Source organism: Andrographis paniculata, unplaced genomic scaffold, assembly GCF_009805555.1.
Source record: "Andrographis paniculata isolate CXL003 unplaced genomic scaffold, ASM980555v1 Contig12END, whole genome shotgun sequence".
NCBI classification, from domain to species: Eukaryota; Viridiplantae; Streptophyta; class Magnoliopsida; order Lamiales; family Acanthaceae; genus Andrographis; species Andrographis paniculata.
Window position 1 is genome coordinate 4081905 of NW_026137402.1, and position 25558 is coordinate 4107462.

At 32.2% G+C, this 25558-nt stretch overlaps 4 protein-coding genes across 5 annotated transcripts; 2 read left to right on the top strand and 2 right to left on the bottom strand.

Moving 5' to 3' along the window:
• Positions 1–1574: 1574 nt before the first annotated feature.
• LOC127256401 (protein DMR6-LIKE OXYGENASE 2-like) lies at positions 1575–4579 on the top strand. Its single transcript, XM_051282409.1, has 3 exons — positions 1575–2143; positions 3262–3589; positions 4235–4579. Exons 1-3 carry the CDS (start codon positions 1683–1685, stop codon positions 4490–4492), a joined length of 1047 nt encoding a protein of 348 aa, XP_051138366.1. The 5' UTR covers positions 1575–1682; the 3' UTR covers positions 4493–4579.
• Positions 4580–7754: 3175 nt separating this feature from the next.
• Positions 7755–9317, bottom strand: LOC127252966 (leucine-rich repeat extensin-like protein 7). The gene has a single exon (XM_051277354.1). The coding sequence runs from the start codon at positions 9315–9317 to the stop codon at positions 7755–7757; it is 1563 nt and encodes a 520-aa protein (XP_051133311.1).
• Positions 9318–12747: 3430 nt separating this feature from the next.
• Positions 12748–21304, top strand: LOC127253946 (uncharacterized). Of its 2 annotated transcripts, XM_051278768.1 has the most exons (16): positions 12748–13039; positions 13124–13238; positions 13955–14357; positions 14472–14649; positions 14769–14908; positions 15293–16187; positions 16464–16564; positions 16741–16885; positions 16958–17026; positions 17116–17161; positions 18240–18697; positions 19377–19456; positions 19732–19867; positions 20130–20319; positions 20719–20801; positions 20881–21304. In XM_051278768.1, exons 2-16 carry the CDS (start codon positions 13136–13138, stop codon positions 21010–21012), a joined length of 3159 nt encoding a protein of 1052 aa, XP_051134725.1. In that variant the 5' UTR covers positions 12748–13039; positions 13124–13135; the 3' UTR covers positions 21013–21304. The 2 variants fall into 2 exon arrangements, with proteins under 2 accessions (XP_051134725.1, XP_051134715.1); XM_051278758.1 differs by having other exon boundaries at positions 12748–13238.
• Positions 21305–22248: 944 nt separating this feature from the next.
• Positions 22249–24803, bottom strand: LOC127255281 (uncharacterized). The gene is made up of 3 exons (XM_051280759.1): positions 24387–24803; positions 23675–24169; positions 22249–22742 (listed from the first exon to the last, which is right to left on the bottom strand). The coding sequence occupies exons 1-3, from the start codon at positions 24800–24802 to the stop codon at positions 22328–22330; spliced, it is 1326 nt and encodes a 441-aa protein (XP_051136716.1). The 5' UTR covers position 24803; the 3' UTR covers positions 22249–22327.
• Positions 24804–25558: the final 755 nt, after the last annotated feature.

Sequence of the window (25558 nt, forward strand, 5' to 3'; positions counted from 1 at the left end):
AATAACACAATAAAATTTAAAATAAAAACAACTTATATTTTTGTTTACCTATTATTTATTATTTAACAAATGTTTTCAACAAAAAATAAAATATAAAAATTATACTTAAATTTAATTTAATTTAATTATATTTTTTTATTAAGTTATTTTATAAATTTTACAAGGATACATTAAATAGTTTTTTTATATATATATTTATTTTTTACTTTTAGAATGATATTTTATAGAAAATAATAAATATTACAAAAAAAATCTAAATTCATTTTTCATTTAATTTAATTTATTTTTATTTTTCAATGATTGAATAAAAATTAATTTGAAATATAATTTTTATTTTTATTTTAAAAAAAAACAAATAAAATTAATTAGTAAATAATAGAAACACTCCTTCCATCCCGAATATTTTGTCCGGTTTACTGTAGACATAGAAATTTAGTAAGAGTATAATTAATAAATAATTAAAAATATATTAGTGAAAATAATTATCGTATAATAAAAATAATTATAGATTAATGTAAGTAATTAGTATAATTAAAAACAAAAAATCATAAATTATATTTTTAAAAATAAAATTTAAGTGTATAATTCAAAAAAGTGATAAAATAAATGAAACGATCGAAAATAAAAAAATAAACATGAAAAATAGAATGAAGAAAATATAATTAAAAAATACATAAATTCTATATCATACTCGTATTATTTTCCTTTTCATCTTTCTTTTCATCGTGTTATCATATCATTTGAAGGGATTGAATCTCCTACACCGAGTATTTAATGCCGTTTATTATATTGTGCTATCAGAAATTAATATTCTCTCCGTCCCGCCACAGATGACTTTATTTCCTTTTTGATACGTTCCACAAAAGATGACCTATTTTCATTTTTGGTAAATTTATCAATTTTAAACATATTTAATAAATATAAATCAATTTAATTAGACTTCTAACATTTTATGTGTAGACCACTCAAAACTCTTTTATTTCTATCTCTCTCCTCAGTTAACAAATATTTTTATCTATCTTTAAAATTACTCATTTTTTATAAAACTAATTTATGATAATGATAAATAAATAAATATTTTTTTATTCATTTGTATTATATAAAGTTTTATTGTTTATAAAATAATATCCATATTACATATATTTTATTGAGATATAATTTTAAAAATATTTAAATATCAACAACATTACACATATAAAAAAAAATTTATAAATTTATTTGCTGCTGCTGGGATGTTGGTGTTAATTTTATATTTTTTTAAATAATTTATAATATACTTATATTTTTGTAAAAAATTACAATGAAATTTAATTTTCATTTAATATTAAAATAATACTATATAATAAAATATTTCTTAAAAATATATATGTATTTCAAAAATATACAAACCAAATAGAATTTGGAAGTTTTGAGAAAAAAAAAACAAAAAAACAAAAAAAAACCACATAGTTAAAAAAATAAAAATAAAAAAGTAAAAACGTAAATAAACAATATATAGTCTGTCTCCGACTATAGCTGTAAATCATCAAAACAAAACCATCGTCGTCACCACCAACCCAACCCAAGCCAACCCACACTTTATTTCACAATCACACACTCCGTCCAGATTCAATGAATCTCTCCCAAACTATATACATATACAGATATAATTAATTCAATCTGCACAAACTAACCACACCACCATGGGCGCCGCCGCACCTCCGCTGCAAGCCTCGCCGGCGTTCATTCAGGCCGTCGAAAACCGCCCGAAACCCCACGCCCCCGAGGCCGACGGGATTCCCACAATCGATCTGTCCTCAACCGACTCCGCCAAACTGGCCGTCGAGATCGGAGAAGCCTGCCGGAATTGGGGATTCTTCGAGGTGATCAACCACGGCGTGGCGGAGGAGGTCCGCCGGAGGATGGAATCGGCGGCGAGGGAGTTCTTCGGGCTGGAGACGCCGGAGAAGAAGAAGGTATCGAGAGACGAAGCGAACCCCACAGGATATTACGACACGGAGCACACTAAGAACGTCAGGGACTGGAAGGAGGTCTTCGATTTCACCGTCCAAGACCCCACCGTCATTCCGGCGTCGCCGGACCCCGCCGACGGTACGGTTAAGGTCATGGTTAACCAGTGGCCGGAAAAGCCTCCGGCGATGAGGTACGTACTCATTTTATTACTACAACTCTATTCAGTTATAAATATATACTCCTACTATTTTTTAATTGCGATTGTAAAATAATAATATAAAAAAACATAAAATATTTTATATAAAAAAAAAATATATTTTAATTTAAAATAATATATTTTATAATTTAACACAATTTTGGTACGCACGGAATGGACAGACACGACATATTCTATAGGATATTTTCGTGTGGAAAGTCTATTTATATTAAATTAAATATTTATTTCTTTACACTCACAAATAAATTGTTTGAATTTATGTTTTGGTGATTTAATTTATTTTAATACAATATTTGTACTTTACCAATTGAATATAGGTGAAATTAAAATTAAACACACTCAAAATTAGAATAACTTGACCAAGTCTTTGGTCCGATGGTTGAATTCATAATTAAAATAAAATTAACATATATGTTAACGTATTTTATAAATTATATATATTCACAAAAAAGTCTTTTTTTGCAAGGAAATAATGTTTTATATAATACTAACTAATTTGAAAATATAAATCTATATATGATTAATAATATAAAATGTTTGAATAGATAAATATGTTTAGATGAAAGATAGAAATACAAAAATTATATATTAGTATGTTTGTTTGAAAGATTGGATTTTCAATCCACTATTCATCTTATTTTTTTTTCTCCAAAAACATCAAATCAAACACCTATTTTTTATTTTTTTATATTATATTAAAAATCAATTTTATATTATATTATATTAAAAATCATACAATTATTCAAATTCAAAATTTTTACTGTTCAAATCCCAACTCAAAATTCAAATCCCCAAACAAATACACCTCAATATAATTAATATTTGAAAAAAAAAAAAAAAAAAAAAACTTTGTGAATATGGACTAGTGAATCATGGAATAAGAAGTGAACTTTCTTAAATATATAATTTAATATAGTTTTTTTTTTTTTCAATACGTTAAAAAATAATTCATTCAAAATTTTTTTTTACGGTACCTTTTGTTTAGTTGCTTTAAAGTAGTATAATTGTTCTTGTCAATGGGTTCAACAAGTAACATCCCAATCAATTTTCGAACATTTTTTACCTTAATATTCTAATCGAATTCTCCTTAGGGAGGTTTGTCGAGAATATGGAGAAGAGATGCAAAAGCTAGCATTCAAGTTGCTCGAGCTTATAGCACTAAGCTTAGGCTTGGCAAAAGATCGATTCAATAATTTTTTCAACGAGCAAACAAGCTTCATCCGGCTAAATCACTATCCTCCATGTCCGATTTCTGATCTAGCTTTGGGGGTGGGTCGACATAAGGATGGCGGCGCGCTAACAATTCTTGCACAAGATAGTGTGGGAGGGCTCCAAGTGAGAAGAAAAAGCGATGGGGAATGGATTCTTGTTAAACCTAACCCAAACACGTACATCATCAATGTCGGAGACATTATACAGGTAAATTTTATTACAAAGACTTTTGATTAAGTCCTATATATGTGTTATCAATTGCTCAGACTCTTTTACATTTAATTTTTTTATTTTTTAATTTGAATATGATATGTTTCTTAAAAAAAAATAAAAATAATACTCCCTCCGTCCCGAAACTAAATATCCATTTTTTTTGCACGTAGTTTTAGAAATATTAGTATTATCTGTTCTAACTTTTACAACGAATATTATGAATATTATGTATCGAATGTTCAAGGACAAAATAAGGGTGTGTTTGTTTGAGGAATTGGATTTAATATACACTATTCATTCCATTTTTTTCCCTAAAAAATATCAAATCAAACACCTATTTTTCATTTTTTTTATATTATACTAAAAATCAATTTTACATTCAAAACATCACATCAACAATTATTTATATCACATCATACAACTATTTAAATTCAAAATTTTTACTATTTAAATCCCAACTCAAAATCCAAACTCTGTGTACAATTTAATTTTTTTTTCTAGACTTTGCTTATATAACATGAAAAAGGTATTTTAAACTCAAATAATTTTAAACAATTTAAGCTCGCACATAATTCGTTCTTTTTAAGCAAAGTCATTTTATAGGATTATATTAATTCATGTTTTCAACTATGAGTACAGGTTTGGAGCAACGACAAGTACGAAAGCGTGGAGCACCGGGTGAAAGTGAATTCGGAGAAAGAACGGTTCTCGGTTCCTTTCTTCTTAAATCCGGCACACTACACCATGGTCGAGCCTGTGGAAGAGCTCGTCGATGAACAAAATCCGGCCAAATACAATGCTTACAATTGGGGAAAATTCTTCACGAGTCGGAAACTAAGCAACTACAAGAAGCTCGAGGCCGAGAATATTCAAATATACCATTTCAAGAAAGTGTGATTCGAGAATAATGAATATATATAAGTATATATGTATGTATGTTTATGAATGACTACTTTGGAAATAATATGTATGTTTTGTTTGGTTTGTGTTTGTATTTGTAGTTAGTGTTTGATACTTGCATTGTAGTTTGGTGTGACATTCGATAGATGGAATAATGTGTGGATATATTTGGAGCGTAGAAATTACATAATAATCAAATAAAAAAATATTACTCCTTCCATCCGCCTCTAAGGATCACATTTATCTTTTGCGTCATTGTACTTAACATTAAAAATATCATTATATTTGTATAATTTGTTGTACAAATGTATTTTTGCAATTTTTACTTAATTTGTACTATGTTTTGATATAATAATTAATATTCAAAGATCAATACGCAAAAAGTAAACGAGACATTTAGAACAGGGCGGAGGTAGTCTTAAAAGGACAATACGTATTTTACTAGAAAACAAAAATACAATTAATGTTATTCCGTAAGTGATGACTTGGTGGTGTTGGAATTGATTCGTGATCGTGAGGTCGTGAGGATGAACTCGTGGCCCGTAAAATTATATAGGCAGAAAGGATTGGTTAATGTGATGTAGTGATGAATTGTTGTTTTAAGTTACGACTATGAGGAGTTGTATTGTTGATTTTTTGTAAATTTGATTTGCAATGTTAGTACTCGACATTGGCTGATTTCTACATATTTCATTTGAATGTACTCATGGAATAAAATTATTATATGTCAAGCACAACACAAATTTTTTCTCCTTTCTTTAATGTCTAGAGCATTCAATTAACACAAATATCACATATACATTTCTTATACCCAAAATCAAAATGTTAAACAACAATTCTAATACAAAACATAAATTACAACCAAAATATCAAACTTTCGAGCTGTTATAGACTCCTAATACAAAAAAACAACCACCAAAAAAGCCTATCCTGATTAATAACATTAAGCTTTACACGTTCACGCAGATTTGAGAACAACAACAACAAGATATAGGGCAAATACTTTTTGTTATTTTCTTACTCATTGCTTCGGGATAATGGTTTATGCCTCTTTTTTGTTCAATTTTTTTAACAAATCCGGGATGATAATCCTTGTTTGTTGATACAACAAATACTCTCAACAAAACACTCGCACAACAAATATAATGTAATAACACATATCTACATATTATAATACTTCCTCTATCCGGGAAATTTAATCCCAATTTTTTTGTAAAAATACAAAAGAAATGAGCTAAATTTGTCGGATAGAGAGAGTATAAATAAACTAAAGAATTGATACTTTCGACTTGAGACAACAATTGAACCTCTCAAAATTTTCATCTATAGTACAAACAAGCGCTCTAATTCCACAGTAACAGCCTACAACATCATCCGTCATTGTGACATCCCACATTTAACATTACGAGCAAAAACCACGTATTTCGAGTTTCAAGCCAATACATTTTGTATAGATGAATCACACATATATAAATGAAAATAGTTATTTATCTATAATTAACATAAATTAATTTTATAAAAAATTAGAAAATTTAAATATAAATAAAAATATTTATTTATTGAAAAAAATAAATAAAAGGATTTTGAATGAGTCTCATTGTGAGATGTTTGAAATTTAGTTAAATTAGTTTATATTTGTTAATTATATTTATAAATTTTAAATTTAATAAAAATAATAATAGATCATCTTATTTGAGAAGAAAAATGGGTCATGTAAGTTGGGATGAAGAGAATAGTTTTAGCACACCACGTACTGTTATACAACACACTTATAATTATGAACCAACAACACTTGTCTTTATTATACATAATATGTGTTGTCTATAATAAGAGTGTGTGTTGTTTGTATATATTATGGGTGTTGGGTGCTGATTTTTCCAATTCAGCACCCTAATTGTTCCCCAACTATGGTATTAGAGCTTGGTTGGAACTCGAGTTGTGCAGTTTGAATCAGAATATTAATTATTGGCCCTGAGTTAGTATCGAAAGGCTAATCTTAAACTTTTATGTGTTATATAGTTTTACGTTGATTTTTGGTTGAATCTTTTGTGATAAATCTTAATTTTCAATTTTTTATGAATTATTTGACACTGTTATCACGGAATTGGTTATTCCAAAAACGAGTAAGGAGTTAAACACTGATAGTTAGTGAGTCTGTGTGATATATTTGAGTGATGTGAGTTGTATGACTGATGAAAGAAAAATTGAAATAAATAAATATGCTTTTTTTTTATTATTATTATTTTGAACTTATGACTCACACAACATCTATTTCTATATAATAAATGATATGTTATTTATCTTACGATGAAATGTTAATCGTCTTAATTTAAAATGTTGATTGATCAAATTAACACGATGTTGACTTGACTAAGTCAACGCCTCAACTGTCGCCATATATATATATATACACACACGTGTATTTCTCCAAGTGTGATCGAAATACATAATAATGTATATACAAAATACGAATGGCTAAGTACCATATCTATTATAGTATTTAAGAATATAACTTTGACGGTGTTTGGACAAGGATTTATTTAATAGTTTCTAGTTGACTAATAATAGTACAATAAATTTTAATATTTAGTAAACTAGTTTATTGAAAGAATTTATAGGACTCTTAAAGCTAATTTGTCATAATATATTCTATTTCTATTTGGTCTTTTTTTTTTCTTTGTTTATGTTATTTAATAATTATTTTAATATATTTATTTTTGCTTAAATTATAATTTTGTAAATTTAAAACAATTGAACTTATTAATCATTTTATATATATAAAAAAACATTTTATTTAGAAACATATAAACTTATTAAAATTTAGACAAAAAATAAATAAATACTATTAATCTTTATATACATTTTTATCACATAAATTTTATATTAAAAATAAATAAATACTAAAATAGTAAAAAAATACATTTAATATTTATAAAACCAAAAGAGGTAGTAGTATTTATAGTTTTATTTATTTACTTTAAAAACTGGTAGATATAAATACTGATATTGTTTATATTTTTATTAAATTTTAGTGTTTCGTACACATATTATTTTTTTAAAAAAAATAATTTAAGAATGATGTATTCAAATAATCCGAAATTCTGAAAAACAAGGCGTAAAGAATTGACCATCGTACGGTTAACATTACCTGTGAAGAAACTGGCGGACATAAATTTACATTTGTTTGTTCATTGGATTTTTTATTTTTTTATTTTTTTACTTTTTTTTTAAATAAAGGCGTAACAGAAGCCATTTAGATTTAGTACTCGGCCATGGCCGGCGCCGGCGGAGGAGACGACAAGTAACGGCCGCCTAAGCTTTCAGGTATTTTGATCGGTGGGAATGCCGTCGACGGCGACGGCGACGGCGCAGAGGAGTACACTGCCGCCGCCGGCGGCGGCGGCGGAGAAGATTTAACAATTTGTGGAATGAAAGATTTTGGCGGTTTGGGAGACGCCCTCGGCGCCACCCTCGCCGTGGACGGCGTTTTTGGCTGCGACGGCGGCGGCGGCGGCACTGCTTTCTCAAACTCGAGCGGCGCCGCCTCCTCGTCCGCCGTCGACCTGGACTTACCGGCGTCACAAACAACCTCCCTACTCAACTCCGCCCGGCACTCCTCCTCCGGCTTCTGATTCCGGCCGGTCACGAGACAGTTATCCCTGTCGTCCACCACCACCTCCGGCAGCGCCTCGCACGCCGGATCCACCTCCTCGAAGTAATTTCCGGCGACGGCGAGGGTTTTCAGATTCGGCAGGGCGCACACCATTTCCGACACCTTCCCTCGAAACTCATTCCCGGAGATATCCAGCACTTCCAGGCTCTGCAATTTCTCCATCCCCGCCGGCAGCTCGCCGGCGAAATGGTTCCCTTGCAGGTCCAAAACCGCCGTCGTGTTAAACATGGTAAATTCCTCCGGCAGACATCCCGACAGGTTACTGTTCGATAAAATCAGCTCGTCGACCTTCCCCGCCATTCCGGCGAGGCTTCTCGGAAACTTCCCGGTCAGCGTGTTCCCCGACATCACGATCACCGACGCCGGCGAGTTTCCGATGTTCTCCGGGATCGCCGATTTGAACCGATTATTGTTCACGAAAATGGCGTCGAGGTCCTTCTCGAAGAGCTTTTCCGGCAGGGGGCCTTCGAACTCGTTGAACCGGAGATCCAAATACTTGATTTCCGGCAGGTCAAGCACGGCCATCGGAAAAGCTCCGACGAGGCGGTTATTGCTCAAATCGAGCTCGTACAGACGTCGGAGCTTCGAGATTCCGGCGGGGACGACGCCGCAGAATCTGTTGGAGTTGATGTGGAGGATCGCGAGGTCGGCGAGGTCTGCAATATTTTCCGGCAGGTGTCCGGCGATGTCGGCGTGGTTGAGGTCGAGGGCGGCGACGACGGTGAGGTCGTGGTCGTCAATCGCCGGCGCGCAAACGACGCCGTTGTAGGCGCAGACGTCCGTACCGATCCAATTGGCGGTAAAGTTGTAGGGATCGGAATAAATGGCGGTTTTCCAGGCCTGGAAGAAATGGTAGGCTTTCTCGAGGCGGCAATTGGGGAATTGCGGCGGCGGCGGCGGTGGTGGCGCGGGGTTGTGGTGGGCGGCGTAGTGGAGGTGGAGATGGGCGGAGGAGAGAGAGATGGAGGAGAGAGAGAGGAGGAATAAAGGGATTATTGAAAAGGGGCCTGCCATGGCGGACAAGCAAGCCCGGAGAGGAGCGGTGTCGATAATCCGGTGGCGGCGGCGGTGGCGGTGGCGATGGCGATGGCGGGAAAGTGTTATAAGTACGAGGTGGTAAATGGACGGCCGTGCTTTTCGGACATCCATTTTCGATGCCTATAAAAATGGGTTTTTGCTATATCAGGGAGCTGATTGATTGGGCATTTAGGCGCTAAAGTTTAAAAGAACATACGAGGGCAGTATAGGAAATTCATAAATAATGATATAGAAATTCTTTTGGAATAATGTGAATTTTTTTTTTTTAGTTTGTATTTGTATTTTATTTTTTTATTTTAATTTAAATGCTATTTTAACTAAAATGCTATTATAAAAATCATACTCCCCACTTTTTATCAATTTATTTATTTTTAAAAAGTAATCGCATACTAATATCAAAATATTACTCATTCCGTCCCGGTACAATAGTTTGTCTACCATTTTTGTTTGTCCCAAAACAATAGTCTTATATTCATAAATAGTCATATAACCATAAAACTACCTCTATTTTTTCATTTTTATTACACAATTGCTACTACTTTTTACATTAATACTTTTTTATCCATACTTTTTACCAAGGAGAGAGTATTTAATTTTTTTAAATTACAAATATATAATTATATATATAAAAAAATTTACATACTAATAAAATACTATTATTTTTTAATTTATTATAAAATGTCATAAATGATTTGGGACGAAGATAGTGTATTTTTACTAAAAATATTTATATTAAACTACAAATCAATCGGTCTTCTTTATAATATTTTTAAAATTTTGATATTATTTAAAGTTTTAAAAATATTTGTATTAAATATATTTTTATGTTATAAAATACTCCATCTTGTTTACATTTACTTTTGGCGTCGTATTTAAGAAATAATAGTATTTTAATTATAGTGAGTAGTTAAAAGTAGTGTAATAATATTTTTGTCCTTACTTTTTTGTGTAAAAATAATGATGTGACCTAAAGTAAGAGTATTTGTGGAAAAAAGTAGGGTATTTAATGAAATGTTAACTTTGTAATTAGACGTCCTCAAATAAAAATATGTAAACATGGTAAGTGGACGGAAGAAGTATAATATTAAACATTAATTTGTTATTATTTTTAATTTTGTATCTTTAAATGTATATTTTTCATTTTTCTTTTCTTATGCTAGATGTGACAAATCATTTGGTACAACAAAAAATACTACGAATATTTTATGTTAGTATATAAAGTATGGATATTATATATTATGTAAGTGCATATATTATAATGGGTAAACTGTTTTTTTAGTCAAGTAACACTCTTATCATTTTAGTATCGTAAGTAGAGCCTGTCGTAAACTAGTCCCATAAGTGAAAATTTTTCGTTGTTTTAGTTGTTCGGCGCCGGAGACGCCCGTGTGGCTCGCCGGAGGTGACGTGACGGACACGTAGATTTTTTATTTCATTACTTATTTTTAATTTTATTTATATTTTATTTATTTTTTTATTTGGTCAAATTAAAAAAATTTAAAAAATAAATAAAAAATAAATAAATATACGTGTCCGTAAAATAAATCCATTTTATTTATTTTTTTATTATTATATATTTGTATTCGCCGAGTCAAAATATCATACTGTTTTGACACAATTAATATCAAAACTAAAACATTTTTCAAACCTTTGTTTATATACATGTTTCTTGAACTTTTGACAAGTAAAATATATTATGGTCCCATTTATTTATATTTTGTCACTTTTAGTATCTATATTATTAAAATGATAATTTTGATTTATTTTATTCATATTTGGATCAATTTTAGTTTTTAAATTTTTAAAATAACAATTTTGATCCCTTATCAATTAATATAATTCAAATTAAATCATAATTATCACTGTCTTGAACAATTAATAGATATACTAGTAATATGCATTTTTAAACAATAGACTATCCTTAGAGAATCATTAAAAAAAAAAATATTCTCCTTATAATATCTATTAACAAAAATAGATATGTCATTATATTTAATTCATGCTCAAATCCACAATATATATATACTCCATCCGTCCCAAAAAAAAGTATCTATTTGCTTTTTGCATGTAGTTTTAGAAATATTAGTATTATATTGGGATATAGTAAGAATAAAGTAGAAATAACTAAAATAACCTTGTTAATATGTGTGATATAAAGATAATGACATTTGTGTAATATATTGTAAGTTGTAAGGGTATTTGTAATGTTAGATAGATAGTACACTTACTAAAAAAGAAAATGAATACTTTGTTGTGGGACGGACTAAAATGAAAAAATAGATACTTTGTTATGGGATGGAGGGAGTATATATTTCATTTTTTTATGGTAACAATTTAATTAAGACAAACAATTAGCTATAAGCTATATTGTTTCAAACAAATTATTTTTAAATTAAATATTTAAATTTATTTTGAAAAGACTTATTTGGAAAAAAAAAATATTTGAAGGGAGATATTTGAAAAAGAATAATAATATAAATTAATTTAAATAATGAATAGTGTGTTTGTTTTGGGGTTTGGATATGAGTTGAAATTTGAATAGTAAAAATTTTAAATTGAAATAGTTGTATGATGTGATATAAATAAATAATGATTTGATATTTTGAATGCAAAATTAATTTTTAATATAATATGAAAATGATAAATATGGCGTTTGATGTGATATTTTTGAAAAATTCGATGAATAGCAAAATTTGGAAAGAATCTCCAAACAAACACAATGATATTTTCGGATGCCTCTGAAGAGCATAACTATTGAGGATGAGTTTTAATATTGTGTCTACTTTTTCTTTTACATAACCATATTTTATTTTTATTTTTATTTTTATTAAAAATGAAAATTTTTATATTTTCATGCGACAAAGGTAAGAATAATTATATTTATTAATTTTTAAGAAAAATAATTAAAGACTAAAATTAAATTAATTTAATTGAATCAAAATTGTTATTTTAAAAATAAAGGGATTAAAATTAAAACATTAGTAAATAGGTAATATCAAAAATACATTTTACTCAATTTTTAACACTATTAACCAATAATACTTTTTTTTTTTAAAAAAAATATATTTATTTCATCCCTTATTTACCATTATTAAAACTTGCAAAACGTTTATATAAAAAAGTATTTTATTTTTTTATAAAAAAATATAACATTTAAATTTTATATTTAGACGTAATATTTCATCAAAATAACTTTATTATCTAAAAATATATATAAAAATACACAAAACAAAATTAAAAATACAAAAGAAAATAATAATAATAATAATACTCCCTCGTTTTATTGGATTATAGTAAAAAATACAAATATATTATAAATTAAAAAATATTTATTATGTTAAAAAATGATAATTTTATTTTAGTACAGAAGAAAATAAAAAATAGTAATGAACGGTGGAGCAATGTAGATCCGGCATTGCATTCGGCAATATGATTATATGAAAGTTGGAAGGCACGTGGAAGGGCAAAAGTGTCATTTTAAATTCCGACACCACAACTAGATATCGCTATTCTAAACGAGAATCGCTATTGCTGAGTGGTAACATGCGACAAACGACGTCGTTTTGCAAACTTTGCCCCTCCCACGTTTTCTCTCTCTCTCTCTCTCTATCTCCCCGTCATCACAGACGAAGACGGAGACGATTCTCAATAGGAAAGACGAAAGACGCATTAGAGAAGGGAGAATCCCGTCTCGGAGACGATCAAAGAATTGATTTTACTCACTCGCCTTTTCCGTCCAAGACAAGTTTCCACGAACTTTAATTTCTACAGAATTTGGAATTCTAAGCAGTCGGGAGGGGAATTCTTTTTTGTTTTTGCTGCTGAATTTTTAGGTTTTTTTTTTTTGGTTAAAATCCATTCGATAGTTAATTCTTGCACGTGAAATAGAGGTTGGTCTGACGATTGTAGAGTTTTAGGATTTGATCATTATGAAGACAGCGATGGAGAGTTTGCAAGATCTAATTGAAGAAGCTAAACTTCGTGCGGTGTGGTGGATTCTCTGTATATTCGTAGTATCTTACTTCTTGACGCGTAAGCTCTCAGCTGTGTTGTTATTATTATTGTCTTTGTTTTCTGTACTTTTTAATGTTTGTGTTTCTTGAAATCAAGAAACCAAATGTTCTGTTTGATTCTAAATTATTCACTTGAAATGTTTTTAAGCTGATCCTACTTTGTTGTTTTAATACTTAGAATTTCTCGCATTGGCTACATTCCATTCGCTCAAGAATTTTATGTGAATTGGCATTGTAATGGTGTGGTTTGTTTTGATTGGGAATTGAATTTACACTTATGCTGCGTGTTATGACATAGACTGAGTAAGTAAACGGGAGTTTCTGTAGTTGGTGGATAGGAACAAGTTAGGGGGGAATAACACGGTGGGAATGTGGATAAGTGCAGAACACTTGAACTTTTTTTTTTGTTGGCTAATAGATTGTCATTGGTGAAATGGATTGTGATTCTCTAGTTATATTCTTGTTTGAAGGTGATAAAGCGGTTAGCATATCTGGAAATTATGTGTTCACTGGGAAGCTTACACAAAAAGGGGCCATTTATTGTTTCTGTCATCCCTTTAGAATAGATGTTATGAGAAGAATGAATCTGAAATTTCGAATAGTTTTAGAGTTTTCTTAAGGAACTGCAAGTTGTGCTAGGCAAGACCTTTTACTGTATTTTGTCTCTCTAAAGCCTTTTCCTTCTTCATTGCTGATTTTCTTTTGGTTTTTATGTATACATGTTACGGATCACAGATACTAGTAAAGCAATGCTGATGAATATACCAGTAGCCATTTTCTTGGTTGCTGGACTAAGATTGCTCTTGAATGAGGTGGAGTTTCGATGGAAGGTGAAAAATGACAGACCTGTGTCTTACCTGTCACACTTAGAAAAGAAGCAGCTGTCTGTGAATGATTCCCGTCTTACAACTATTCGTCCCCCACAAAAATGGAAAAGAAAGATAGATTCCCCTATTGTGGAAGCAGCAATTGAGGATTTTATCAACAAGCTTTTGCATGATTTTGTTGTAGATTTGTGGTATTCTGATATTACTCCTGACAAAGAAGCACCAGACCTAATACATGATATAATTATGGATATTCTTGGTGAAGTATCTGGAAGAATGAAAGCACTAAACCTTGTCGATTTGCTGACAAGGTATAACACTGGTGCATGATTGTACTTCAAGAGTGGAAGTGTGAAACTTTTAATAGAAGAAACTTTAAGCTGATGTGAATTTGATACATGCATATTGTTTCTCCATTCCTACAGGGATGTTGTAGACTTGATAGGTGATCACCTTGATCTCTTCAGAAGAAACCAGGCTGCAATAGGTGTGGATGTAATGGGAACATTGTCTTCTGAGCAAAGGGATGAAAGGTTGAAACACCATCTTTTGACCACTAAGGAGCTTCACCCTGCTTTGATATCTCCCGAGTGTGAGTACAAGGTGTTGAAGCATGCTGATCTTGTAGTATTTATGACCTGTTTGAATTTTCATATTCATTTTCTCTTTTGCTGTTATATATATATATATTGAAACTTCTTTTACTTAATACATTTGTACAGGTTCTTCAGCGGCTCATGAGTGGACTTTTAGCTGTAGTGATGAGACCAAAGGAAGTACAATGCCCTTTAGTGCGATCCATTGCTCGTGAACTTTTGACTTGTCTAGTAATGCAACCTATTATGAATTTTGCAAGCCCTGGGTAAGATCTTATTCTCACTGGCTCTTTGCTATTCCAAGAAAAAAGCTAGTTTGATTCATGTTTCTCCGTAACTGGTTTATGGTGCTAGAAGGATGGTTATTGTCCGCACATCTGATGAGATTTGCTGAATGAGAAGGCCGTGTGATTTTTAATCATTGTTGCCATATTCATTAAAGTCTTTACACTATAAGGTTTAGTGCTAGCATATATTTTTGCAATAGGCGAATAACCATCAGTTTGATATTTGGCAGTAAAGAATTTTCTTTTTAGTTATTTGTCTTACTACTAGTGGTAGTAGTACAATTTTATTGGGACTTGTTTCTTCTAATAATAAATAACAATAGATTAGGAACATGACTATCTCGTTTCCTTTTTATGTTCTAGGTATATTAATGAGTTGATTGAATATATCGTCCTTTCCCATAACAATGAGGAAGTCAAGGATGCTGCCTGTGATCAATCATCTAATGTCAGGGGTCAGAATCGGGAATGCACAGTTTCTGGAGATCATGGTCAAAGCAATGAATCTAACATGAAAAAGAATATGCTTTCAAGCAATGAAAGAACTAATCTGTCTATGGTGCTCAGTCACGAGAACCAACTAGAGCAGGTTGGCTCCCAAGATCCCGTATCTTGTACAGTGGATGTACCCCTCCATGCACGGCATGCTGAGTGGGCAAAAGCATTTGAGGCAGTAACCCAGAGAAGAACGGAAGTCCTTATGCCTGAAAATCTTGAGAACATGTGGGCAATAGGAAGAAATTACAAAAAGAAAATGCAAAAGAAGGCTGGTCCAGGAAATCTGGCTTCTGATGCTATAGGTTCAGGCAGCAGCATATTGCCTAGAAAAACTTTGGTGGCTGAAGTACCCAAGCTGAAGCCTGAAGCTTCAATTGGATTACAAGACAAAGCTTGTACGCAACTACCACCGCCACCCAGACAACAGAAAACTCAATCTGCTGATCTCAGTTTTGATCCTCTAAGCGGGTCCCTAGAGCTTAACAAGGAGGAGCTTTCAAAGGAAAGCTCTACTATTCATGAACTTGAGAACACTGCTTCTACTTCTTCACATGAAAACAGAACCCTGAAAAGATCAAATAGCACTTCTGACTTGAAAGATCAATCAAACCCTGGAGACATGTTTAGTTCAAGAGAAAGTACACCCATCATTAATGAATACTATAGTGCAGATACTAAAAAGCTTAATGTACAAAACACTAGTAGTAACTTGGACGTGGTGTTGCGCCGTGAAGGGTATATTCCAAAGCTCAGATGTCGAGTAAGGCAACTACTTCCTTTCTGTTCTTTGTAATTGAACTGGATTTACACTTTTGCATGTATCTTAGATTCTCCTTTTATTAAATAAAGTTGCATACTGAAGTAGGGGTAACATGTGATTCAAACATGTAAAGTTACTTTCATGTAATGCCATTGATATTCCTTGAAAGAGTAATTTATGAAATTTAAAAATCCCTGCACAATCAATCTTGGGGCATCCGTCTAGGTCATACTTTTTGGGTTGAGTTTGGTTGATGAGATATCATTGGTTTTGCAGGTTACCGGAGCATACTTCGAAAAACATGGCTCAAAATCATTTGCAGTTTACTCAATTGCTGTAACAGATCCTGACAATAACACTTGGTTTGTAAAACGGAGGTACATGTTTATGTTCAGTTGGAATGACAAGTATTACTATGTTGAAGATACAGTGATATAGCATTCTACATCTTAACAACATTAAGTTCATCAAAAAGTAAAAGTGTCTTGATTAGATCAGGATGGCTCAGTCATTTATACATAATTTATTATATTTTGGAACTCCTCATCTCCAGGTATCGGAACTTTGAAAGATTGCACAGACATCTAAAGGATATTCCCAATTATACATTACATTTGCCTCCCAAAAGGATATTCTCTTCTAGTACAGAGGATTCATTTGTCCACCAGCGCTGTATTCAGCTTGACAAATATCTTAGAGTACGATACGTTACCAACCCATTCTCTCTCTTGGTACAAGTTTCATTCCTTTGACATTCTTGTCTATTCCAGGATCTCTTGTCAATTGCTAACGTTGCTGAACAACATGAAGTGTGGGATTTTCTGAGTTCCTCTTCTCAGGTGTGCATTTTATTTTCATTTGTTTCTTTTAGTAGCATTCTTGGTACTGATATGTACACTAGTTAATACGTATGATTTCAACAATACAGAATTACTCTTCCGGGAAGTCTCCTTCTGTTATGAGGACTCTAGCAGGTTTCTTCCTCTCCTTGTACATAATTGACTCTCCATATATTTGATAGGCTTGAAATTCTTGTTTTAATCCTATAAATTACCGAGATTATGCAGATATCAAAACATTGTCAAATTTCGCTTTATTTGTTGTGATATGACAAATGTTTGACTGCTCAAATGCAACATGGATAAACATCTTTGCTAGTTTATCTGGGAATTTTAAATTATAGTAGTTAATGTATGAAATAAAGTTCCTGATATATGTGTGTTTAGATATGCTTTGGAAGTCTTTTGGGGTATGTTTATGAGTGGGTTTTGCCTTTTGGGTTTTGAATAGTAAATTTTTAAATTGATTTAGTTGTATAATGTGATATAAATAGATATTTATATGATGTTTTGAATGTAAAATTAAGTTTTAGTGTAACATAAAAGAAGTATGTGTGATTTGATGTTTTTGCGGAGAAAAAATTTCATAAATAGTAAAAACTGGGTAAAAGTCCTACAAGCAATGACAACTTGTGTGTTTTGGATTGTTTTGAAAATAGTAAAAGAATTAAATAAAGTTAGACATAAATAGGCATTAGACTTTGATGTTTCTATAAGAGAGAATTTTTTATGAATAGAGCAAAAATAAAGTTGAAAATATAAGTAAACTGAGCCTGTTTGTTTTCCCTATTCAGAAAAAGTCAGGTCGCTGAAGGCTTAAGTGTGGCATATTGTGATGGTGCTTGAGATAAAATAAATCATTAAGTTGTTTTTTCTGTTAGCCACAACCTGGAATTTTACAACTAGAAACCACCTTGTAATTAGTGGATTGTGCTCTCCTGCTTACTTTTAAATATATATATATATATTTTCTTTGCTAATGGTTTTTATTTTGTTAATTTAGATGTGTTTACAAGACATAATAGATCTAAACTTCTATGACTGTTGTATCAGCATATATCTAAGTTTAACAGAGAATATTTGGTCGGAGACAATTTCAGAGTTCAAAATATATTTTTCTAGTGCATCTATTTTGTTTGTGGGATGAGCAGTAAGCTTAATCTTATTTCAGCGTTATGGTTATCATTTTGAACTCTTCTTTGACTGGGAACAGTTAATGTGGATGATGCTGTTGATGATATTGTTCGCCAATTCAAAGGGGTTTCTGATGGCCTAATGTGGAAAGTTGTCGGTACACCTGTTGTTTCCCCTGAGCAATCTACGCCAGTTGTTAGCAGAAACTTATCCTGGAATGCAGATGATGCAAATAAAATTTCTGTGAGGCTGAATACCTCTGAGTCAATGAATAGCTTCTCTGACAATGATGAAGGTGATAAAGATGTCAGTCATGGAGAACAGGAACTAGAAGCTGAAAACCAAGATTCAGACGATGAATCCAACATAGCTGGATTAATGCCACCAGCTCTTAAAACTGACGAAGATATCAATAATTCTGATGAAACCCATACTTTGGGATTTAGAGGAGAATCAACTTCTGCCAGCAGATCTCTGGAGTCAAATCTGGCCTTAATGTCTGTTCCTCAACAAGATCCAACAATGGTGCCTCCTGAGGTACTGTGGATTATGGCCTTATTATGTATCTAAGCCTCATGTATTATTGCTGCCTTCTATTGCAATTATGAATCTGTTGTGTTGACTATCTAAGTAAGTATTAATATAAATAGACTAAGTAGAATTAAGATTAGGGCATGATTCGTTAATATCGATAGAGTAATTCGAGTAAGATTAAGAAAGGATTTTTTAGGGATTTTCTTTTGGCACCTTAATCTTGTTTGATGCATGTGATATTACATCCTACATGTTAACTTTGTTGCAGTTTCAAACACATTTTCTTTGTTTTATTTTTCCACCAATTTGAATAATCTGTCAGGCAAGATGTACATTTCCTTGGAAAATTGTTACATTGTCATGTTTTCGCGCCTTGCACTTGACTGTATCTGAATGTGCTAATTTTTTTATGCCTTGCTTGCTACTAACCGTTTATTTAAGAAGTGTTGGTTTTTCTGACGTGTAAATTCAACTTTCTATCAGCATGTTCACGTGTTTTTTACTTGAACATCTCTTTGCTGCTATATCTATTTATATTGGATTTAGACACTCAGATATCCTAACAATTTTAGGCGGCTGCTAGCTTCTTTCCGGTTATGATACCCCTTTTTAAATCTAATTAATCAGAATATTAGTTATGCATTGAATAGCTTCTCTATTTGACTTTTGATGTTCCTTGCAGTGGACACCGCCCAATTTAAGTGTTCCGGTCTTGAATCTAGTTGACAATTTATTTCAGCTCAAGAGAAGAGGCTGGATAAGGTGACAGTGTTATTTATTTCTGTACATGTGCACATATATACATCTCTATTTGAGCATTTTCTTACAATAGCTGATTGCGTATTCACCATTTCTTTATCTCTGTAGTCTTGTTCATAATATCTTGTAGAATGGTTCTATACCACCAAGCTTTTGATTTGTGTTCAACTATCAAATTTATTCCAATATGTGTAATATGCTGAAGTGGTCTTAATTTATCATCACCATTTTTGTTGCAATACTGAATTAGGTGGGGCAAATTTCTTCTTTAATTGCAGGAGGCAGGTTTTTTGGATATCTAAGCAGATATTGCAGCTAGTCATGGAAGATGCAATTGACGACTGGCTCTTGAGGCAGTTACAATGGCTTCGTAGGGAGGATGTTATTGCACAAGGGATTCTATGGGTCAAGGATGTAAGTTAAAAGGTTCCGTTGATAAAATACTTTCGGTTTCTATAACTTGCATAATTGCAATTCAGTATTTGAAGCACTTACATAAAGCATTCGTGTATTTAGCTCAAATCAGTTATCGAAACTTATACTCAACCCTGCCTCCAGTCTTTTATTAGTGTCCATAACTTTCGAATCTGCTCATTAACTTTTCCATCCCCTCATTTTTTTCATTCTCTCCAAGAGGCATTTTATGCATATATCTTATCATTCATTACCTCATTAGGTGCTCTGGCCCGAAGGCACATTCTTCTTAAGATTGCGAGCTCAAGAACAAGAAAATGATTCCAAAACTGCCGGGGGATCTCATCAGACTACAAAGCAATCAGGTGGAATAAGAACAGCCCAACCAGGATCTTTCGAGCAACAACTCGAAGCTGCTCGCAGAGCTAGTGATGTGAAAAAGATTATCTTCAGTGAGTACTTTATTAACTTGTTTAGATTGTTCACAAGATCTACATCAAATACTATACTGTTTATTTGAGACATTTTTGTATGATTCTTTTTCGGGAGTTCATTGCCCCTTGGTTCACTTTTAGGTGATCAACTTCTTAGTCCAAAACCTCTTGAGTTGAAGGGTTTGTTTGGTTGTTATTTAAATAGTATTTTGATGTGATATTTTGTAAGAGGAAATGCCATATTTTTATTGGACAACATGCGTGCTGAATAGTACTAATATTTTTTATTTGGAACTTTTTCCTTTCAATATATATATATATATATAACTATACATACAAGTTAACGAGTCATGTTTTAGCCATCGACGTATAATTGTTTTAATTCGACTAATCCTTGCATTCTTCCCTTCCCCGCAGATAGTGCTCCCAACACATTGGTTAGTCTAATCGGGCAAAAGCAGTACAGAAGGTGTGCCAGAGATTTATACTATTTTCTTCAGGTAAAACTCCAACTCCACCCACCCGAAAGTCCTTTTCTCTCCCCAACTCTTGCTCTAATTCTGGCTACTCAATTTTCAGTCCACAGTTTGCTTGAAGCAACTCGGCTATGGAATTCTAGAACTCGTACTGGTGTCAATTTTCCCGGAACTACGAGATGTGGTGATGGATATCCACAAGATGGATCTGTCCAATGATATCCACAGGAAGTAAACGATGGTGTGTAGTGACCTGACTCTGTATAGAACACCCAGTTTTGTACCCTTGCGACTTTCGGGGCTATGAATTGAAGGCCGGATTCTTTCTTGGGGCGTCGCAGGTTAGCCGTATTCTATTCTTGGTGTGAAGAATGTATGATAGCTCATGTACAGTTGTCGCTGTCGATGTCTTGGTGGCTGTTTGTTTTCATATTCTTGGAGTTTGTTTGTTTGTATTGCTTCTACTCTACTCTCTATAACCTTCCTTGATTGAATCTCTTATCAATGGATATCAACAAGCATCTCCAGTCTCTGTTTCTTTTAGATTTGGTTTTACTCTTTTGGATTATTATTATTATTATTATTATATTTTAAAATTATTGAATCAAACATCAAGATTTGTGTGTGTGTGGGTGGAATTTAATGTGATTTTGATACTACTTCAATAAGTGGAAATACTTTTGGTTTCAAAGCGTGGGATGGGATGATATTTAGTTAAATAAAACTATTAAAGTAAAAGCGAAGATTACTAATATTGGTTTGTTTACTTTTATGGTTTTTGGTTTTGATTTTGAATAGTAAAATTTTGAATAGAAACAATTGTTCGATGTGATATAAATATGTATTCGTGTGATGTTTTGAATGTAAAATTTAATTTTAGTGTAATAAAATAAATAAAAAAATAAATTTTTGATTTGATATTTTTAAAAAAAAAATAAAATTAAAATTGTGAAATCAATGATAAAATTCCACAAGTACACCCATTATAAATGAAAATGGACAAGTAGTGATAGAAGTAAAGATAAAATAATAGTCGAATAGATATTAAATAGACTATAATTTTTGTCGTTGAATAGCAAAAAAATTAATTATTTTTAATTAATATAATTATTAGATAATAAAATTAATATAAATATATATTTTTGATTTACAAGGACTCAGCAAGGTGCTGAAAGAAACTTTTCAGCACTTGATCTTCAGCATTTAAATAAAATTTAAGACAAATTTTAAATAATAAGTATGAATTTTGAAAGTTTATAGAAATAACAATTTCGAATTTATATCTTCATTCTACACAACGACAGTCATATAATATAATAATAAATGATATACTATTCATATTAATATAATTATTTCGATTAATTGATCGTACTGATTTTGATTCGATTAGCAAATATTTATTAAAAAATTAACAAATATTAATATAATATATATAGTATATATATATATAAATAGTACATTATATAATTATATTTTTTTGGTAGGCCTTAGCCCTATCTCTGCATTTGATAGTGATATTATCAACTCCAAATTAGCAACCTTTGGCTTCATTAACCTTCTTCTTCTCCATCACTTTTCCCTAATGGAATCATCCATTTTTTGTGCCAAAAAATGGAAACTTTAGACCACAATGGCAATCCAACATACCTCTCATTTCTACCCCTAACAACCATGGGCAACCACACATACCTCGAGTCCCCGAGATCGTCGGGTTTCCATCGATCCGCCAAGAAAATAAACGATCCCGGAGCCCCACCGGGCATCGGGATCACACAAGTGCCTTGTGAGAAGAACGTCGCCACTCGAAAAGCTTTATTTGCCCCGACACAAGGATTTCCGATGCTCTCCCAAGGCCCAAGAATCGACTCGGCTTCGTGCACCATGGCCTCATTCGGCGCCCACCCGCTACATCCTGATGTCACCATATAGTACACGTCCTCGTGCTTGAACACGGCCGGAGCTTCCCTTCGTTTTAATTTAAAAACATGAATATTTTGTAAAAGAAAATAATAATAATAATAATATATCTCGTATAAAAAACATTTAGAAATTTTTTTTTACAATTAAAAAATGTCGAGTAAAATTGAAGATTATTTGAAGTAAATGTAAATTTGCAATGCCTCGAACTTGAATATATAGTTTAAGAGATTTAGTAACACTATAACAACTTCAAATGTAGTACAAAATCAGATCAATTTTAGAATGAGGTTTGTTTAGATAGAAGTTATTAGGTTCTAGAAAAAAAATTAAATAATAAAAAAATTGAGTGTTTAATAACTTTTTTCCGTCCCAAAACAATAGACATTTAGGATGTACATGAATAATAGTATTATATTAACAGTGAATGTAAAAGTATTTTTAAAAGATTAAAATACTCATATTTTATGTAATTATTGTGAAAAAATGAAGATAATTTTGTAAAAATGGGAAGTAGTTACAAAAATAAAAATGAGATTATTATTTTGGGACAGACGAAAATGACAAAATAAGACTATTGTTTTGAGACGGGAGGACTCATATTTTATGAGATGGAAATGATATTTTATAGTGATACTCGCTCCGTCCCGTAACAATGATACCATTTTTTCATTTTTGTCCGTTCAAAAACAGGGATATCATTTTTTAATTTAGTAATTATACTACCTACTTAATATAATTAATACCCTTACGACTTTCAAAATATTACACAAATGTCATTATTTTTATATTACATAATCTAATAATGGTATTTTTATTCTTTTCGCTGTAAACCAATATAATACTAATATTTAAAAATCTAAGTGTATAAAATAAATGATACTGATGTTATGGAACGGATGTAGTATCTTCTTTGAAAAAGTTACTATTAGCGAATAGCGCTAAAAATTTCGAAACTATCTGTTAATATCAAATTCTACCTGTATTGTCCAACAAGGGCCTTGATCGTTCGATTCGCGACGTGAAGATAATCCCGGCTCATCGGGCTTATATGCATCTCCTTATTCCGATTCGACGAATAAATCAAATACGCAACACCGTTTCCATCCTTGAAAACCGTCATGTCCCGACTTTCGAACCCATTAGGCCGAAAGCTATGGAGATAATTGAACGGTCCCATAGGAAAATCGCTAGTCGCGACCCCGACTGAAGCCTTGCTATAGGACTCGTCGTCGACATGCATCCACATCACGTATTTTTGGCTTCTTTCATTGTACACAACTTTAGGCCTTTCCAAGACCTTCGTCTTGTACAAATCGTGGAACGAGTCGTTCGCCTCCGATGCCAACGCAATTCCTTCGTATTTCCATTCCCGTAAATTTGTCGACGAGTAGCAACCCACGCCGGTGATGTCCACCCGGGTCACCCCGGTTTTGCCGGCACGATAAGTCGAGCCATTTTTATACTCTCCGTACCTATATTGAAATCAAAATGTTATTCTATTTACAATTTTTTCACTTGATTTATTGTTTAACTCTGATAATTTTGGTAAACATATTATTTTCTCTTATAAAATAGTATATTAAAATACTATTTCACAATAATATTATAAAAAAAAATTATAGAACAAAAGTGATAATCGAATATATAGTAATCAAAATAAAAATACTCATTCAATTAGATGAATAGTACCAAAAGTAGAGCCCCGATTTCTCGTCGAACATAACGCCTCCGCCGTGTGCATGGATAGGGTTCCCGTCGGTGTCGAGCCACACTTTCCCGGGATGGAAGTATCTCCGATCATCTGTTCTCGGATCGACGGCGCCTTCCGGGAAGAAAATGGTCCGAGCACGGGAGGATGCGTCGAGGAATTCGCGGACGAGGTCGATTTCGCGAGGGTCGACTCGGAGGTCGTTGGGCGGGAGGAGAATCAACTCTTCGACGTGCTCGAGGTGGCGGAGAGGGAGGGGATGGAGAGCTAGAATTTGCTTCATTTTCTCGAACTCGACGCCGACATGGCGGAGGAAGGAGTGGAGCTGGAGGATCAGGAAGCAGATCAGGCCGCCGGCGGCCAATCGCCGCCATGAGCAGCGGCGGTTGCCGGCCATGTTGAACTTAGCTTTTTATTAAGTCAAATGGGAGGAAGAATTAACTTATTTATTATTATTATTATTATTATTATTATTATTATTATTATATAATCTCGAGATCTATGTTGAAGAAAACGTTATGTTGAAGGACCCAAAAATTTATAAAATGGAATAGGCAGATCTGTAATGGCCCAAGAAGAAAGAAGGTGGCCCAAAATGATCAAGACAAAAAAAAGGTGGGTAAAAAAATGAAACGGAATCGTCGAACCGCTGAACCGAACTGAATCGAACCGAATTTTCAATTAACCGAACAAATTTGGTTCGAATACAAATACTGCATATTTGATATTTGTTTGGTCGATTTTTCATATTTTTTTTGGTTTGGTTAACTGAATTGAATATATTTATATATTTAAATTATTATATTTTAAAATTTATAGTATTAATAATTATATTCGGTTTGGTTCCGATTTTTGAAATATTTGCAAATATTTTTTATTTAGTTAGAATTTTAATTATTTTTTTATATATTTTTTCTTAATTTCAGTTCAGTTCGAATTATTTGCAAATACTACAATTATTTTCGGTTAACGGTTCGCGGTTTTAAGTATTTGTTCGGTTCGATTCGATTATCAAATACCTATATATTTGTAAATAACCGAACCGTATCCACCCCTATCTTCTTATTCAAATAAAAAAATAAATACTGAGACAAACAAAAATAATAAAATTGATATTTGAATTTGGCCGGGGAGAAAGTGCATTCACAAAGAA

Excerpts from the sequence above, each read along its gene's own strand:
- LOC127255281 (XM_051280759.1), bottom strand. The coding sequence starts at position 24,802 with ATGGCCGGCAACCGCCGCTGCTCATGGCGGCGATTGGCCGCCGGCGGC. Across the intron at positions 24,170-24,386 it reads AAATCGGGGCTCTACTTTTG|GTACGGAGAGTATAAAAATG; the intron begins GTACTATTCATC and ends ATTTCAATATAG. Across the intron at positions 22,743-23,674 it reads GCCCTTGTTGGACAATACAG|GGAAGCTCCGGCCGTGTTCA; the intron begins GTAGAATTTGAT and ends ATTAAAACGAAG.
- LOC127252966 (XM_051277354.1), bottom strand. The coding sequence starts at position 9,317 with ATGGATGTCCGAAAAGCACGGCCGTCCATTTACCACCTCGTACTTATA.
- LOC127253946 (XM_051278758.1), top strand. The coding sequence starts at position 13,136 with ATGAAGACAGCGATGGAGAGTTTGCAAGATCTAATTGAAGAAGCTAAA. Across the intron at positions 16,565-16,740 it reads ACTTGGTTTGTAAAACGGAG|GTATCGGAACTTTGAAAGAT; the intron begins GTACATGTTTAT and ends CCTCATCTCCAG. Across the intron at positions 17,162-18,239 it reads TGTTATGAGGACTCTAGCAG|TTAATGTGGATGATGCTGTT; the intron begins GTTTCTTCCTCT and ends GACTGGGAACAG.
- LOC127256401 (XM_051282409.1), top strand. The coding sequence starts at position 1,683 with ATGGGCGCCGCCGCACCTCCGCTGCAAGCCTCGCCGGCGTTCATTCAG. Across the intron at positions 2,144-3,261 it reads GAAAAGCCTCCGGCGATGAG|GGAGGTTTGTCGAGAATATG; the intron begins GTACGTACTCAT and ends AATTCTCCTTAG. Across the intron at positions 3,590-4,234 it reads ATGTCGGAGACATTATACAG|GTTTGGAGCAACGACAAGTA; the intron begins GTAAATTTTATT and ends CTATGAGTACAG.